We start from the raw sequence: 16,820 nt of genomic DNA on the forward strand, positions 1-16,820 counted from the left end.
CTACATCAGGATATTTCACTTTCGTGGTGGGTAATCTAGTTACTTGGAGAAGAAAAAACAAAGGTGGTTGCACTATCTATGCAGAAGCTGAGTTTAGAGGCATGGCTAAGGACTTTGCGAGCTTCTTGGCTAATAGACTACTGGGAAATTGGCTATTCTCTGGTTCTGCATGAATCTGTTTTGTGATAATAAAGCGGCTATAGATTGCACAAAACCCTGTCCAACATGACCGAACAAAACATGTTGAAGTGGACCGGCATTTATCAAGGAAAGCTTGAAGCTAAGATAGTTCAGTTTCCTTTTGTAAAATCGGAAGAACAACTGGCAGATATTCTACAAAGGCTGTCTCAAGCAAGGTATTTATAACTCACTCAAGTTGGGCATTGGAGACATCCATGCACCAACTTGAGGAGGGGTGTTGGCGTGAGTTGTTAACAGAGGATCTTGTAGAGATTACAGGATTCTTTCCATTTGTTATTCGGTGTCCACTGATTATGGACTACACTAATTCTAGCCGAGATTTATGAATGGTAGTAACTACCTTCCTAGAATAGTTTCCTCTGTACAGACTTTATAAGCGTACTCTTGTATTCTGTAAAGATGACTGAATGAAATAGAAATTATACCTTTTTTATCAATTATACTCTAGTTTTCAAAATTTATTGTTAGAATAAATGGAACGACCCTTTATTCATAACAGCTGGGTTGGTGGAGAAACGAAGTGAGTCTAGAAATAAAAACGAGATTATATTAATTTTATATATTCATCACATGAATGTTGCAATTAACTTGAAAAGTGAAATAGAATCTTCAGATAACATATTAAAATTGGTAAGCCTATATTTACTACTATGGCAAATATATTCTTTATTGGCCCGCCAATTTCGTAAACCTCTATGTTGTAGGAGACTAGAATCGTAGTCATTATTTTATTCTTTCCCTACCCATTTAAACAGACTATCAAAATCACCATTTATGTCCTTTGTGGACTCTATATTTTATTTGCCCACATTTGAATTTTTAGGTCAACCAAATGGGTTGTGTTCGTCGAATACTGAGAGAAACCTCCCATGTGAAGAAGTTAATTGTGGGCCGGCATCTGAAACTGCCGGTGGGTGGGCTTTCACGAGAATGGCAATCTTACCATAAACGCAGACTTCAATTTCACCAACCGTAGTCACAGTCACATTTGTACATATGTACCAGTTCCACCTCAATAGTTTAAGTGTGGACAATGCGCCCATCATCAACTACCTCACCAATTTCATTTCATTAAGCTGCTCTTCAAGTGACAATAAGTAAGCGCTATTTCATTGCATCTTTTAACTATTTCTAGAAAAAGAAGATTTTCAATGTATGTAAACTATATGTTATGTACAATTCACTTCTTTAATAGAGAAAAAGCCAAAAAGGGTCTATTTATTGAGCTCTTGATATGCGTTTTATACTTGCATTAAAATAACTTGTGAAAAAGTTCCCCCCCAAGAATAAGGCTTGGGTTTATATTATACCTAACAATTTCAGGCCCATCAGGTCGTTTACCGTTAGCCTAGTGGGCTTTCTTGTGTTAGGCCGAAAATCTCTCCAACCAATTCAAAATGCCCATCCATTTTACACTTACCGAAATCACTATACATGATCATGCCGGTATGCCACGACCGTCAGATCTCATATATCACCATCATAAATTTATGATTCAACAATCACCGCTCACCCTGCCAGTAGTGGTCTGAGCATTCATATAATATAGTTGGAAATATCTAGAGTCTCGGACGAAAGAACTAGAAATGACGCTTACATAGGCTCTTTCGTTATTACCTGTGTCCGTAAAACCACAAGCAGTCGCAACTCTTAAAACTTGTATTAGGGTTTTACAGTTTCGTTTCTATTTCTAGACAAGATGAGGTAAGCTCTTGCTCTCTTCTCTCTCGTAGATTTTATTCGTTTTTTATTCTCTTTCTCTGACATTCCGATTCTACTGATTTACGATTATGCCGCCGTTGTTTGACAAGTATTTTGTTACTTTTTATTTTGTACAATAATCACTTAATGTTCCCTTTTGCTAATATTTGGTTTGGCTGCTAAGCTAAAATAAATATAGCTTTTATCTAACAAATTTCTCAGGTTGAAGATCTCAGTCTTCTAATTAGGGTTTTAGAATATGGAGAAAATTAGAGTAAGATTCAAAGGCTATTTTATTACTTCATTTTGTGAAATGTGGCTAATCTAAAGGCAGTGTGTTTTGTATCAGTTGAGTTAGGGTTTTGTGATTTGGTGTGTATTGTATATATTGTTTTGTATCATTCTACTACCAGTTGCGCGTAACTGAAAATTTTGTCAGATTGGATTATTTGCTTCAATTTAGACTTTTCATTTGCTGTTTGATTTATTAATATTTTTTAGACAGTCAACTTTAGTAGGGGATCAAAATATAAACAATTTTGCAGTGATAAGATAGTCATCTTGATACATAACAAAAGAAGTTTACTGGAGAATCACATTAGATCTGCTTATCCTGTCTACAAATGAATTTTTATGAATGTTGCAATACAAGATAAGTGTATGTTATCATGGTTGTTTGATGTTTGTGTACATGTGAGTTGTTGTACCTTTCCAATTTACACATAGTTTAATGTTTTTGTGTACAATATACATTTACGATTTGTTTGGTTGGTCTTGTACCTATTTCTCCAAATCACTTTGTCATCAAAAGCTTGTGTTCATTTACTGGTTAATAAGGGTCCATACTCAGATAATGTTTGTGTCTCTGTATTTTCACATCCATTTGAGGTTTTGCTTTCTTTAAAATGCTTTTTATATATTGTAGCCGTGTTCCTGAGGTGAAGTGGGCCCAGAGGGCAGACAAGGTTTTCATTACTGTTCTGTTGCCTGACTCAAAAAATGCAAAGGTCAATCTCGAGCCAGAGGGAGTGTTCACTTTCTCTGCTATTGCAGGAGCAGAAAACAACCTTTATGAGATTAAATTGGATCTTTTCGATAAGGTCAATGTGGAGGTAAGATGCTGCTTCTATTATACTTCCATGGTAATGTTTTATTTGTGTGATAGGTTGTTTGATGGTAGTAAAATATGTGGATAATAGGGACTTAATACGATGATGAATTCCACTGGGCTATATAGTTAATTTTGAAATGAATCTATCTTGGTCTCTAGTCATTAGACCTGGGTAATTGGTTAATTTTGTTGGAATTCAACCTCAGAGTGCAGAGGGAACGAAGACAGATTTTGTATGTATGAGCATGCTAGTAGTTGAAATTATTGTTAAATTGGGCAATTTGGTTACCTAGTTCTCTGATTTTTTTGTGCTGTGTCTTACACTTTTGTTTCTTATTGGTCTAGGAAAGTAAAATTAATATTGGAGTAAGAAGCATATTCTGCATTTTGGAAAAGGCAGAGAAGGGGTGGTGGAAGAAGCTATTACGTGGAGATGGCAAGACACCACATTATATCAAAGTTGATTGGGACAAATGGGTGGATGAAGATGAGGATAATGGTATGCAATTTATACTTCTTTTAATTATATATTTTGCTCCTTAACTTCTTGTTTGGGATTATGAATGATGATATCATTGAGAAATTTAAAAAATTTTCTATTTGTTTTGATTAGGTGTTGGTGATTTGGATCTTGGAGGGATGGACTTTTCGGTATGGTTATATAGTTGATGAACATTGCTGTTTTGAACATTTTACTGGGAATTTTTTTCCTAATTTTGCTTTATTTTATTTTTGCAGAATTTTGGTGGCATGGGAGGCATGGGGGCCATGGGGGGCATGGGAGGCATGGGGGCCATGGGGGCCATGGGGGGCTTGGGAGGCATGGGGGGCATGGGGGGCTTGGGTGACGAGGGAATGGGTGACTTTGAAGATAGTGATGATGAAGGTAAGGATGCCACAAGTCTTTTTTAGTGGACTTGCTGTAGTCTTCATCATTTCTTTATGGGATTGGGATGTCTTATTATACTTGGGTTATGTCATAAATGATTTGGGTTAGACATAAACAACATCACGATAGTTCTAAATAGACTGTTGAAAACTATGGTATATACCCCAGCCAAAAGTGTCTTTGGAGCACATTTCTTGAAGGACATTTTACAATTTCTGAGGTCTTTGATGTTCATACTTACTTTTGAGTAGGTTGTCATATTGCTCTCAAAAATTAAAAACTGTAGGTATATTTGCATGCCTGGATCTACTGTAATCATGCAAGTCCTATCAGTCCGCTTAGGATGTGGAAGGATAGGCATGGGTTGCTTTCTTCATATTTTTATTACATTTTTCTAATTGGTTATGAATACTAACTTTCTGACTCAATGGATCTAGAAGTGGCAAAACCAGGGGAACAAGGTAGTGGCTCAGCACCAGGAGAAACAAAGCCAGAAGAGGAAGGTGAAAATTCGGAAGCAAAAAAGGAAGCTGCTCCAAGCACATGATGCTGTGGTAGTTTAGAATGTCATGGTTGCAGCATGGGATAAAATTTTCAGTCTCTTTGAGGGATCAATGAGTGTTTTCCCCTAATCAAGTGGCGCAAAAATTTTTATTATTTGGCGCACTATGTGTCTTATAACCTGCCAAAACTCTTTAACTTGGATTTTAGAATGTTGTATTTTTTAGTTGTTTCATGAACGATAATTTGGAAGTGAGCTTGTGAGCTCAGTCACTGCATGATTGAGATCTGAGAGTAAAACATCAGTTAGTTCAGGTTATATGAACATTCTAAAAACAATTTTATTGTTAAATCTTTACCATTTATGCTTATGGAGTAGGTTGCTGGTTTGTATGGATTTATGGTTTAAAATCAACCTATCATGTCTCAAAAGTATCCGGTTGAGCTTGCTTTGTGATATGGTGCGAATGGGATGATTTGAATGTGATATTTTAAGAAAAGAAAATGATGCTATGCGAGCTTGGTTTTTTCCTTTGATTTTACATTTTGCGGCTTTGATGCTTTATTTGTTTTTATGAAAGAGTAATGTTACAATTTCTGAAGGATGTGTACCAAATGTCGTGGCATCCAAATGTTGTGGCGTAATCTGTATCGAATGACGTGGTATAATCTTGATTTGTCACGTCATTCGATGTACCAATTCGATGTGCATTCTTCGGTAACTGTATTATTTTTCTTTACGAAATCCACTTTGTTATTTCACTTATTTATGCCTCTAAATGAGTCTCGCATGAAAATTGTCATAGTTAATTTACAAAATGAATTGCTTAGAAGGAGAAACGCCCTCGTTACTCCGGTTAGAGTAGACCCTCGTGATTTGTAATTTTGAACAATGTTTTAATAACTAATCGGAGGTGCAACTCAACAAAGTTGTCTGAGTTCTAGGTTGATTGGTTTAACCAATTTGATTGCCGGTTAAATAGGGTGATAAAAATTTTAAAATTTAGAAAATACACCCTTGAAAATTACTGTGAAATCTCTACAAGTTTGAAATTTAACGAACACATTCCAAAACAAATCTATGGTTGTCGCCAATACACTAAATGCAATCTCAGTCATTCCTTAAGTCTATTCCCCATAAATCTACCAATATCTCGGTTAGATCTCATTGACATCGGCGTTAACATTCCAGGCTAGATCTCACTGAAGTTAGCGTTGACAACCCTCCCCATTGCTACAAAAATACTCCCCTCAATCTCCTAACTAAAACCCAACTTACCCTACCCTCGTGAACCTCACTAATCGCTAGCAAAAGTCGGTTGTTGGTGTCGCCTTTTTTACTTTTTCTATTTTCGATCGATTCACTCACAAAAAATCACTCCGTCGCCACCATTGTACTCATTAGCACTTTCTCTTCAAAAACTCTAACATCCTGATCTTCAATCGTTCATCAATTATTATCTCAATTTCTAAGCTTTTCGATGAATAGTAAAACAGGTCATCTGACCCGATGAAAGCCCTGAGCCTCGGTTGAATTGGTTGGGTTTTAAAATACTGTTTTTGAAATACATAAAAGAAATAAAATTTGAAGAACATCGGAAGTACATAAAAAGAGAGAATTTGTAAATCGAAACCAATTATGCCACTGAACTGATGGAAAATAATACAACCACCGACGGTAATGCACCGAATTTATGCAATGAATGACGCGATGAAATCCTGACTGTTAATTAATTTTAACTTAATATTAATCAATGGTCAAAATTTTGCTACGTCATTTGATACACTACTGTCGGTGGCTATAGCATTACTCCTGAATTGATTTGCCTTTCGGACTTATCAATTATGGATCTTGCAAGTTTTTAAAATTGTGTTATTTAATGTTTAGAGAATATTTAGGAATTTTTAACGGTTTTTGGAAGCATAAGGATGGAGCCCATAAAATTTGCCCAAAATTACTTACATTATAAATGGTATATTTTATTAAGAAAATAAACAAGAACGGATAACAAGTAACACTAGATTTGATGACATGGCAGAAACTAACTGGCGGATAAAAGACACTCAGTTGAATATGACTTTACGGGATTATAAACCCTAAAACCCTGATAGTGATAGGAGGGGTGGAGTTGACAGTTGAGTTTAGACGTAAGAAGAGAGAGAGAGAGAGAGAGAGAGAGAGATGGAGGAAGGCACAGAGATGGAAGTGGATGAGTGTGTATCACAGAATGGAAATTCAACAAAGAGATTTGAACTCAAAAACTCTATTCAAACCAACTTCGGCGACGATTATGTTTTCCAAATTGTCCCCAAGTAATTCATCCCTTTCTCTCTTCACCTTTCAATCTATTGTTTCTATCTGAATTTTTATTTTATTGTATTAATTAAGTAATTATTATTTTTGGTTTAAATTATGAACCGAAGGGACGATTGGTCTTTAATGGCGGTGTCACTATCAACGAACGCAGTGAAGCTTTACTCACCAGTTACCGGTCAGTATTATGGTGAATGTAAAGGTCACTCTGGAACTATAAACTGTATAAGTTTCTCAGCTCCATCTACTCCACATGTATTGCACTCTTGTTCTTCTGATGGTACCATCAGAGCTTGGGACACTCGATCTTTCCATCAGGTTTGTAACTTCTCTTTGTTTTTATGCAGTTTCCTTTTTGTACTTACTTTTGTCTGTTGTAATCTTAATATTTCAGGTGTCCAGTATAAGTGCTCCTTCTTCTCAGGAGATCTTCAGCTTCTCATTTGGAGGATCCACCGATAATCTACTTGCTGCTGGATGTAATTCACAGGTTTCATCACTTTCAATATTTACCTATTGAATGTTTTATTATTTATATTACATTTTGCTCCTTAAGGGTCTTCATTAAGACATTGGGTGCCTGTACTGTTATGAACTGAGTGCCATTGCATATTGAAGGAATGATATGCATTCATTTTGGCCTTGGGGTCATACTCCAAAGTTTGTGATTTCAATTTTAACCTTTTCCTCTGGTTCATCCCTGGTGGAATATTATGTATTCATTTCAAAGTTTATAGTTTCGCATTTTAATGCTCATTTACTGGTTTTTTTTTTTTTAAATTAATCTGACTCAGATACTCTTCTGGGATTGGAGGAACAAAAAGCAAGTTGCTTGTTTGGAGGAGTCACATGTTGATGATGTAACTCAGGTCCGTTATAATGTCTGTGCAATGTGTTTTTATTTTTATTTACTTCTGAAGTACTTGTTATCCCTGAGGATGATATCTACATGACTTGAATCTGACTTGGCTATAAAGGATCAAGATGGGACATAAATCATCTATTATTTTTAAATCTCTGTATGCATATAATAGAAAAATCTACTATGGCGATTTATTAATTGGTTCTTTCAAAGTTCCTTTCTACTGAATTCCATAGAAATCAGTGCTAGTGTTGAGTTCTGTTGTTAATGCAATGGTTTTGGATATATTGAATCTGCAAAAATCTTGGTGCATGGACACTGCCATGCATCTTACCTATATTTGAACTTGTGTATGTGACTAAATAAATGGATGATTATGTTACTTTATGGTGGACAATTTTGCATCACCATGGTGCCAAGGTCCTGTCATGGCATTACTTAGTGGAGCCTGTGAAGATGAGTCAATTTTGTTTATCTATTTCTTTTTCTGTTTTTGTTTTAGTGTAGTGCATTTCTTTAATGAGTAAACATCTCCTCGGGAATATTGCCTGTTTCTAGAGTTCATCCTTCAAAATCTGTTTGTATTGTTTCAGAATCACTCCATGATTGTTTACAGGTTCAGTTTGTGCCTGACCATCAAAACAAGCTTCTTTCTGCTTCTGTAGATGGGTTGATATGTATATTTGATACTACTGGAGATATCAATGATGATGATCATTTGGAATCGGTAAGTACATATGTTTGTATTATGATTGTTAAAAATGTCGTATGAAATTGTGTCAGGCTGGGTATTGTGTGGCTATGTGAAAGACAGAATTGAAATCCCATTTTTGTTTGAAATGTCTTGAAAGCATTGACTGCACATTGTAGATTAAGTCCTGGTTCTGTGGGTGTGTGCTGAAGACATCCTGCCGTTACGTATATTTACTTAAATCAGCATATTGTACTAATTACTTTTTACGCTTTGAGCATGTGTCCAGTGATTATGGTCTTTCAGTATACAATGGGTGTTTTGTTTTCAATTACATGCATCTTATACAAAAAAGTAAATATCAATTGCACAAAGTTTATTAATAATCAGTTATATCTTATGAATTTTGTTGGATTACATAGGTCATCAATGTGGGAACTTCGATTGGGAAAGTTGGGTTTTTTGGAGAAACATATCAGAAGCTCTGGTGTTTGACACACATTGAAACTTTAAGGTATCTTTATTCTCTGTAGAGTGATCTATAGTGATTGTTGATATTCACAAGAATATTGTATGGCAAAAGTTTTCTCCTTGGTCTACCATTCACAATCCATTTCACAGTGGCGTGTTTTATGGCCTACATTCTCCAACTTATAGCCTAGGAACTTCATTTATTTTACATACATGCACACTAGTATATATGTTTTCTTCAGTCCGTAGATTTTAATGATATTTAACTGTAATTTACCACTGCTTCTAGTATTTGGGACTGGAAGGATGGAAAGAATGAAGTAAGCTTTGAAAATGCTCGTACATTAGCCTCTGACAGTTGGACACTGGATCAAGTAAGTGTCATCCCCTAAAAGAATTATGCTCATCTTGCGAGATTGGTAAAAGCAAAAGTTCCTGCACAAATTCAAATTGCTATGAAGAATGACAAGTTCTTCACATCAACTTAAAAAATAACAAGATTTTGTACAACGTAACATTCCATTGATCAGTTGCTTATCTGATTTGGCAGGTTGACTATTTTGTTGATTGTCACTATTCAGAGGACTCTGGAAATTTATGGGTTATCGGTGGTACAGTTGCTGGTACAATGGGCTACTTCCCGGTAAACTATAAAGGAGTGACAACAATAGGTTCTGCAGAAGCAGTTCTTGGGGGTGGACACAGTGCAGTTGTTCGGAGTGTGTTGCCAATGTCAAGCATGCGGAGTAAACCTGCCCAAAGCCAAGGTATTTTTGGTTGGACAGGTGGTGAGGATGGCCGCTTATGCTGTTGGTTGTCTGATGAGTCTGTGGAGACAAATCGTTCCTGGATTTCAAGTTCAATGGTTACGAGGTCACCTACTACTCGGAAGAAAAATAGGCATCATCCTTACTGACGAGAAAAGTCAGTTAATTATTGTCAAAAGTTTTTTCTTTTTAAGCTTGTTTCTTCACTTTTGGGTATTGTTCGTAAGTTATTTGTTGAAATTAGTGAAAAGTCTTTTTCTGGTAAAATTATCAGATCACCATCATGATTAACTACTCTCTACACATGGGACAAATAACTTAAATGTAAAGTTGCTAATTGATTTTTTGGTGCTCGTGAAAGATTGAATGTGCAATAAGAATACCAATACAGTTTGAATCTCTCAAGACACATTTGCAGGCAAAAGAGGAGCATTATCTAAAATCATGAAATGGAAAAATCAACTATCATAATTTTGAACCTCAACACGGTAAAAGACATAAATGACTAAAATAACCATCATACAAAACCCTAAATTCATTCAGTACTTTGATACAGCCTACATACATTTGTTATTAGAAACCAACCATTCCAACTTAACGGGCCAAAGATTTGGATAAATAAATGTTCCACATGGAAAATGGGCCAAAAAATGCCTTCAAAAATGGCAGACTCCCCCTTAGGTTTACAGAAGCACATCAACCTCGGCCTCGACCTCCACCTGCCACCAAATTTTAAACATCATTTGTCCATTATTTAGACACAATGCATTTTATGATATCAAAGAAATGAACAAAAAAATAATTTATGGGAATATTTATCTTCAAAATCTCAGAATTTTAGCATATTTAAGAGGTAATCCGCTGATCCACAAAGTGACGTTTCAAAAAGTTGATTTTGAAAGAATAGGAAATAATGTCAAGAAGCAACCTGCTATGACACCCTTACAAGACCAGCTAAAAATTTCTCTTTGACATGCACATACATCCCACTTTAAATTTTAAAGAAGAAAAACCACTAATTTTTTTCCTCCCTACATTTTTAGAAAAGTCTTACCTCTGCTACCACCAGTCTTTCCACCAGGTCCGCCCCTGCCTCGGCCCCCACCAGGACCCTTAGCACCTCCATCATCTAGCCCACGACCAATTCCTTTCGTTTGCCTCCCACCAGGACCATCCTCTCTACCTCTTCCTCTGCCACGCCCTACTCCAGGTGGTTTACGATCTGGAAAGAACTCAAGTTTAGATTTCAAACTTGTATTGGGGAACAATGGTCAAATACAACTCAAACCAAGAGCAAAGTAAATAAAAAATACACAAAAGTAATTGCAAAAACAGGGTAAGGAAGAACATGACAGTTAATAAAGAGTATTTAGGAAAAGCATGATATTTATGATGATTGCACTGATCTAGACAGTAATCAATAATTGGAACTGCAACATTCAAACAGAGTAATAGCAACTTATTCCTTACAATTTAGTGCATGCATAATATTCAACTTTTTTTTTTTTTTTTTTTTTTTCATCATGATTGATCTCTCCATTAGAAATAGAAATTAAGATAAACAACTTTGTCACTTGCTCAAAAATGCGAGAGCGTAAATCATACCAGAGCGGCTCTTGGTTTCTTCCTGAACTTTATCAATCACCTGAAATGCAAAGGTAATGAATGAGATTAAAGTCAGCCACCAAAAGTCACTAAGTAAACAGAAACCAAAACAAACAAGAAGAAAAACCGAAGTCCACAATATTTAAAATCATCTTTTTCTGGTCTAAATGTTCAGGAGAATTGAATTTTAACATTGTAGCTCTGGAGATCTAAGAACCACAATGAATTAAAACCAAAGCCAATATCCAAATTTTAAGTACCACTAAGACGTGCTTTATGCTGACGTTGAGACATCACCGTTTTGAATTATTTCATATTTTGTAATATTAGCAGCAGGACCCCATTTGCGAAAAGAAATACAGTATGAACCATAAATTCGGTTCAGCTAGAGGAGCTATATCTTCACAATTAAGTGACTTTTGGTACACAAATTATAAATCCAACCAACTTTCAACAAAGAAGTGTGTAAAGGAACAATATAAAGCCAAATAAAGATCTTTCAACAAAGCATAACGAGTGTCTATTTATGCATCAACAAACATGAGAGGAAAACATGAATTTATGAGGTCACAAACAGCAAAATAACAATTATAATCCCTTGATGAAACAAAATTGTAAAGAAATGCATACACCTTATTTTGATGAGATACAAATAATGTGAACAGATTCACCTAAGCAAAGTGAAACAACAATAGATAATAGAAAATGTGAATAGATCAGATACCTCATCAGGAACTCGAAGATACTTAATTGTATTACCGCGGATGTAGCATTCAGGCATTCTCCAAAACCTATCTCCATCCTACATTAAAATTCCAATTAAACCAAGTCTCTTATAGGAGAGAGTTTATTTTAAATTATCAATCTAAACATAACTAAAAAATGTATGTGGGAAAGAATAAGAAAGAGATAAAATCCTGTAAAGCATAAGTACCTTGGAAGTACAAATTACTTCACGGAGATGGATGTTCATCCAAGTATCACAATTGACCAAATGCCCATTGTAAGTCTCGCCGTTTTTTAGCTCTACCAACTGTCCCAAAACATAACCACTAAAAATTACAAATTATAACCAAAACAACATAAAAAGAAGAAAAAAAAAAAAAAAGTGAGGCAAAATTTTCTTTCAAATAAAAAAATCACACCAAAGTAGATTATTGAGTTCAAGACGAAAACCGAAGACAAATCTCTTACCATAGGATGACCCTGGGCAGTTTTAAGCAGAGAAAGAGGAAGCTGCAAAGACAGAAATTAATTTAATTAAACAAACAAAAAGCTTCAAATTACAAACAAGAATGAAAACCGAAAAAAATCCTCCTCTAATCAAGAAGAAGAAAGAAAGAGCAAAGACGACGCAATATTGCTTTGGAAACGAAACAGAAGCTAAAACCTCAGTTCAAGATTCGAACAACTTCTAGCAAAAACGCAGTACAAAATGAATTGCTAAAGAGAACAAATTTTTTCCTGATTTCTGGAGAAACAAATTGAGCACAGCACGAAGGAACGTTAAGAAAGAAGCTTACCATGTTGTCTAGGGCAAAAACTCAGCAAACAAAAGTAGCCTGCGAATTAGCCAAAGTCAGAAGGAGAGAAAACAGTAGGGAAAAGATTACATTAAAAGTTGAAAACCCTAAGCGAACATTAAAGATAAAGCATAGCGGTGATTTGTTAGAAACCCTAAGAAAAGAAAAGAAACATTGCAAATACCTATGGAGGAGAAGGTGAAGCTGTTTTGGATTCGATGCCTCTACTCTCTCTTTCTTAATTCTTAAATTGGGATCCAGCGGGCTTTTGCTAAAGACGGTACGGCAGTTCACTCATTCACTACGCAGCCAACCAAATAACACACCCGCTGCGTTATTTATTTTTAAAATGTCCCACTTTTTTCTTTTATCACAATTGCCTCCACAATTACCCCTTTTCAATTATACACCCCCCAATGGAATTTTTTTTTTTAAATGTCAATTTTCCTGTACAGTATAATGTTTTTTTTTTTTTTTTTTTCCTTTTTTTTAAGACCAATTTATAACTCACGGGTCACACAATTAGAGGCTTGTTCCCAATAGCTTTTATTAAGCTTCTCGTTTTTCAGTTTTAACAACCAAGGAGAAGACATTAATAGGCCAATGAAGTGCTCGAAATATGCTATTAATTTTAACAAATGCTAATATTTAATAACCAATTGATTGAAGGAATTATCATGGTGTTACAATGCATCATTACCTGTACTAAACCAATGAAACTTAATGCCATTCATCTACCATATAACTTAAGAGTAATACTAGTCTTACAAAGAGGCATACAAAGAGACATACAAAGAGTCATACAAAGAGTCAAATCCAGCCCTTGAAAGAAGGGAAAAAGAGAGAGAGAAAGAGGCAATCATAAATTTCAAGGACTGAATTTGACTCTTTGTATAACTCTTTGTATGCTTCTTTGTAAGGCTAGTAATACTCTTTACTCAAATATCATCCAAAACCAATGAATGAATCCATCCAGGCAGTGAACTGAACAGAAATCATATACCGAAGTAGCTGGGCTCTTAAGTAGCTCTCAAACAGTAATAGTGTATCAATTTAGATCCGTCGTTGGAAGCTGAAAGCAGATTCAATGACCCAAAGTTATTCGTATAAGAACCATTAAATATACATCTAAAAGAACAAAAATGAGTAGAGTACAGAAATGCTAGCACCAGACTGCCTCTTAATTTAAAAGGCAACAAAAGCAAGAATCTTATTCAGTTCAATGTGTTAATTGTCTTTCAGGAAATACTGTCAAATGCCAAAAGCACAGTCGCTATTCACAACAATGTCCAAAGTCCACATAACAGCACAAAAGAAAATATTATCATGACATGCGTTGCTAAAACAAAAAACTTCTATATATACATCTCAATGTACAAATAGGTGATGTCACATATACATTTAAGCCCATAATTGGTTGGATATTGCTTACATGAATTAGTTAAATTCCTTGAAAACATAATAAAAGAGAACTCCTACAATATAAATATAACCAAAAAGGAACCATTCATATATTAAGGCTAAGCCAAGTCCAGCAGACAGCAGTAGCCAAAAGGTTCATCAACAGTTTGCATCATTTTCATTGTAAGTTTTGCGGATGGTTGCCAAATCAACCAAATGACGCATGGTTGGACGGCCATGTGGGCAATTCCAAGGAGACTTCAGGCCTACCAGATGCCCAAGGATCTGCATAATTCAAGTGAAACAATGTAAAAACAATTATTTGCCTTGACATCCTCATTAATGACGACTCATCTAGAAAAAAAATGAACAGATCAAGAATTATATCAGAACCACATGAGTAGTTAGGCTTCAGAAGCTCAGGTAATTCAAAGGATAGTTTCAGATATTCACTGAAAAGGCTCAAACAGTTTATACTTGATTGTGAATATATTAAGTGATCAAATATCCACCCTCAACCGTGCAAAAACGTTTAGGCTAGTTTTTCATGATATAACTCACAGGATATAAGCTATTACCTTCTGCATCTCATTTCTTCCTAGCGCATCTCCAATCATAACAGATGATCTGCATGCACGGGAAGCCAGCATTGCACGAACTCTAGATGGGCAAACAGAATCAGCACTGTCCATTTTGTAAGCACTGATAATTGAACATTCCCCTTCACTATCAGAAAGAGATGAAATCAGGTCCTTCACATCTGCATGAAGGGGTGCCAACAATTACTTCATCAGAGTCAATTGTGATACTCAGATACAAAAGCAAGTATGCAGTGGTCACACATAGAGATATATGATTTATGTTTCAGAGACTAGGGTGTTGCTTGAAGCAATTGCCTGCAAATATACCTAGTCAATATGTATTAAAATATTAGGCAGACTTAACAAAATGTCATTTCTAGAAAGAATAAGTACCGAAGGTCTGCTTTCTGGAGAACTAAAAACAAGACAACAGATGTCCTAACCTAGTTCCACTGAGATTAATGAGTGTTTCTAAGTGTTTTAAATGTGTGTTTAATTCACTCTGCCTGCAGTAACCTTTCCACACCATAACTGAACTAACAAGAAATTCTGTACTTGTTATTTCAGTATCCCTTGTATGAGTAAACCCTACCTACATTAATTTCAGCTCCAACCCTGGGGCAGAAACAGCAACTTAACGGTATTTACTGAACTGCTCAAGGATAGCTTGGACTTGGTTTCAAGCTGAACTTAGTAGGCATCTCACTGACCATGCCCAAGCTTTGATTTCCTAACTTTCTGCCTACCAAACCAGGATTGAGCAACTCTTTGCATGGCTTGATCTAAATCTTTATATCATATATATGGAAAAAGGAAAAAAGGAGTTCAAAGATAAACTCTAACAGACACATCTGCAACTATATACAGGTCTATCCCACTATTTCCATGTCTTTTGAGATGAACTCAAACGAAAAACAAAGTTCAAATCACATAATTTATCCATTTTTTTCTGTTTATGTGAGATATAGCCACTCACATTCCTGGCGAGGTGCGCCTGAACAGACTGTCATCTTGAACGGTGCAAGTCAGTTAACTAAAAGGCATTTAAACCATCAAATTAAAAACAAAGGAAAGCCCCAAATCTTAAAAGAGTTGAGAAAAGTAAACAACAACTACCTTCAACTCCAAAAGTTATGTTTTTACTGAAGGGAACAGCTTTGAGTTTAAAACGTTGCCCTGTCAGAGCTTGTGGGTCCTCTTCCAATGCAAATCCATTTTTCCTGGAAATTCAATAAACCAGAAAGCATGTCACTATCATTTAATTGTAGACAGTATCAGGAATTTTCTTTAATAAAGAAAGCTAAATCTGAATGACACAAGAAAAAGAAAATAAACCTATAAAGTATAAGAATTGCAACTACTTAACGTCCGAATCTTACATTCAATTCTAATCAAAAAGTGCATAAACCTAAAAGCTGTTTCAAACAGGATCCATACCAAATAAAATTTGAGGCTTACAACATATATTAACACAAATCAGCTAGCTACGAGCCTACAATGAGTATAGATATGTAGAATAAAACAGCTCACTTTTAGGATCTCAGCTAAAACTAATCAATATCATAAAAGGTTGTTGAAGATAATAGAATCATTAAATTCATAAAATAAACATAAGGAAAGAAGTTGAAATTAGTGAGCACCTAATTGTGTCCATATGCATTGAAGCAACAATTTCTTCTTCAGGAGTTAACTCCAACCTCAATGGTCTACATAGAAAAATGGGAGATAGTTTGAGAATCTGATGTCAAATACAAGAATAACCGCAATCCGCTGACAAATACTATAAATTGATGTCAAAAATAAAACAAAAAGTTCAGCCCATTAAAATGCTACAATTATTGCATAATCGTGAACGCAGGATTGTCCACAATCAATGGGTTTCTCATACTTTTAGGCCATATATATGTGAATAGTAAAACAAATTTACTCAATAGTTAATTCCGTAATCCAAGGGAAACACGAAAGCTTATTCCATAAATACACTTAACAAAAAATTGAACTAGTAAAGCATTTTCATTAAATGCACGATGGTGCAGTACTGTGTTTTTTACTTTTTATTTTTACTCAAATATCATCCAAAACCAATGAATGAATCCATCCAGGCAGTGAACTGAACAGAAATCATATACCGAAGTAGCTGGGCTCTTAAGTAGCTCTCCAACAGTAATAGTGTATCAATTTAGATCCGTCGTTGGAAGCTGA

The 16,820-nt window shown here is 35.4% G+C and overlaps 4 protein-coding genes across 5 annotated transcripts; 2 read left to right on the top strand and 2 right to left on the bottom strand.

The window, feature by feature from the left end:
* The first annotated feature begins 1,747 nt into the window (after positions 1 to 1,747).
* LOC116139018 (uncharacterized protein OsI_027940) lies at positions 1,748 to 4,860 on the top strand. Of its 2 annotated transcripts, none has more exons than XM_031424699.1 (6): positions 1,748 to 1,905; positions 2,828 to 3,014; positions 3,359 to 3,512; positions 3,627 to 3,664; positions 3,752 to 3,899; positions 4,340 to 4,860. In XM_031424699.1, exons 1-6 carry the CDS (start codon positions 1,901 to 1,903, stop codon positions 4,447 to 4,449), a joined length of 642 nt encoding a protein of 213 aa, XP_031280559.1. In that variant the 5' UTR covers positions 1,748 to 1,900; the 3' UTR covers positions 4,450 to 4,860. The 2 variants fall into 2 exon arrangements, with proteins under 2 accessions (XP_031280559.1, XP_031280560.1); XM_031424700.1 differs by having other exon boundaries at positions 4,343 to 4,860.
* A 1,646-nt stretch (positions 4,861 to 6,506) lies between these two features.
* LOC116139015 (WD repeat-containing protein GTS1) lies at positions 6,507 to 9,851 on the top strand. Its single transcript, XM_031424695.1, has 8 exons — positions 6,507 to 6,716; positions 6,828 to 7,035; positions 7,112 to 7,207; positions 7,512 to 7,586; positions 8,196 to 8,306; positions 8,693 to 8,784; positions 9,031 to 9,115; positions 9,292 to 9,851. Exons 1-8 carry the CDS (start codon positions 6,586 to 6,588, stop codon positions 9,655 to 9,657), a joined length of 1,164 nt encoding a protein of 387 aa, XP_031280555.1. The 5' UTR covers positions 6,507 to 6,585; the 3' UTR covers positions 9,658 to 9,851.
* A 94-nt stretch (positions 9,852 to 9,945) lies between these two features.
* LOC116139016 (probable U6 snRNA-associated Sm-like protein LSm4) lies at positions 9,946 to 12,975 on the bottom strand. The gene is made up of 8 exons (XM_031424696.1): positions 12,821 to 12,975; positions 12,637 to 12,675; positions 12,308 to 12,349; positions 12,048 to 12,146; positions 11,838 to 11,915; positions 11,114 to 11,153; positions 10,563 to 10,730; positions 9,946 to 10,227 (listed from the first exon to the last, which is right to left on the bottom strand). Exons 2-8 carry the CDS (start codon positions 12,637 to 12,639, stop codon positions 10,205 to 10,207), a joined length of 453 nt encoding a protein of 150 aa, XP_031280556.1. The 5' UTR covers positions 12,640 to 12,675; positions 12,821 to 12,975; the 3' UTR covers positions 9,946 to 10,204.
* A 997-nt stretch (positions 12,976 to 13,972) lies between these two features.
* Positions 13,973 to 16,625, bottom strand: LOC116139035 (DNA mismatch repair protein PMS1-like). Its single transcript, XM_031424717.1, has 4 exons — positions 16,259 to 16,625; positions 15,735 to 15,838; positions 14,616 to 14,797; positions 13,973 to 14,322 (listed from the first exon to the last, which is right to left on the bottom strand). The coding sequence occupies exons 1-4, from the start codon at positions 16,276 to 16,278 to the stop codon at positions 14,197 to 14,199; spliced, it is 432 nt and encodes a 143-aa protein (XP_031280577.1). The 5' UTR covers positions 16,279 to 16,625; the 3' UTR covers positions 13,973 to 14,196.
* Positions 16,626 to 16,820: the final 195 nt, after the last annotated feature.

The sequence above is a fragment of the Pistacia vera genome, unplaced genomic scaffold (assembly GCF_008641045.1).
Source record: "Pistacia vera cultivar Batoury unplaced genomic scaffold, PisVer_v2 Contig346, whole genome shotgun sequence".
In the NCBI taxonomy this organism is placed as follows: Eukaryota; Viridiplantae; Streptophyta; class Magnoliopsida; order Sapindales; family Anacardiaceae; genus Pistacia; species Pistacia vera.

Excerpts from the sequence above, each read along its gene's own strand:
- LOC116139018 (XM_031424699.1), top strand. Across the intron at positions 3,015-3,358 it reads TCGATAAGGTCAATGTGGAG|GAAAGTAAAATTAATATTGG; the intron begins GTAAGATGCTGC and ends TTATTGGTCTAG. Across the intron at positions 3,513-3,626 it reads GGATGAAGATGAGGATAATG|GTGTTGGTGATTTGGATCTT; the intron begins GTATGCAATTTA and ends TGTTTTGATTAG.
- LOC116139035 (XM_031424717.1), bottom strand. The coding sequence starts at position 16,278 with ATGCATATGGACACAATTAG. Across the intron at positions 15,839-16,258 it reads ATGCATATGGACACAATTAG|GAAAAATGGATTTGCATTGG; the intron begins GTGCTCACTAAT and ends TTGAATTTCCAG. Across the intron at positions 14,323-14,615 it reads GAAGAAATGAGATGCAGAAG|ATCCTTGGGCATCTGGTAGG; the intron begins GTAATAGCTTAT and ends TGAATTATGCAG.
- LOC116139015 (XM_031424695.1), top strand. The coding sequence starts at position 6,586 with ATGGAGGAAGGCACAGAGATGGAAGTGGATGAGTGTGTATCACAGAAT. Across the intron at positions 7,208-7,511 it reads CTGCTGGATGTAATTCACAG|ATACTCTTCTGGGATTGGAG; the intron begins GTTTCATCACTT and ends AATCTGACTCAG. Across the intron at positions 7,587-8,195 it reads ATGTTGATGATGTAACTCAG|GTTCAGTTTGTGCCTGACCA; the intron begins GTCCGTTATAAT and ends GATTGTTTACAG.
- LOC116139016 (XM_031424696.1), bottom strand. Across the intron at positions 12,147-12,307 it reads CTGCCCAGGGTCATCCTATG|TTGGTAGAGCTAAAAAACGG; the intron begins GTAAGAGATTTG and ends GTTTTGGGACAG. Across the intron at positions 11,154-11,837 it reads ATCTTCGAGTTCCTGATGAG|GTGATTGATAAAGTTCAGGA; the intron begins GTATCTGATCTA and ends TTTGCATTTCAG.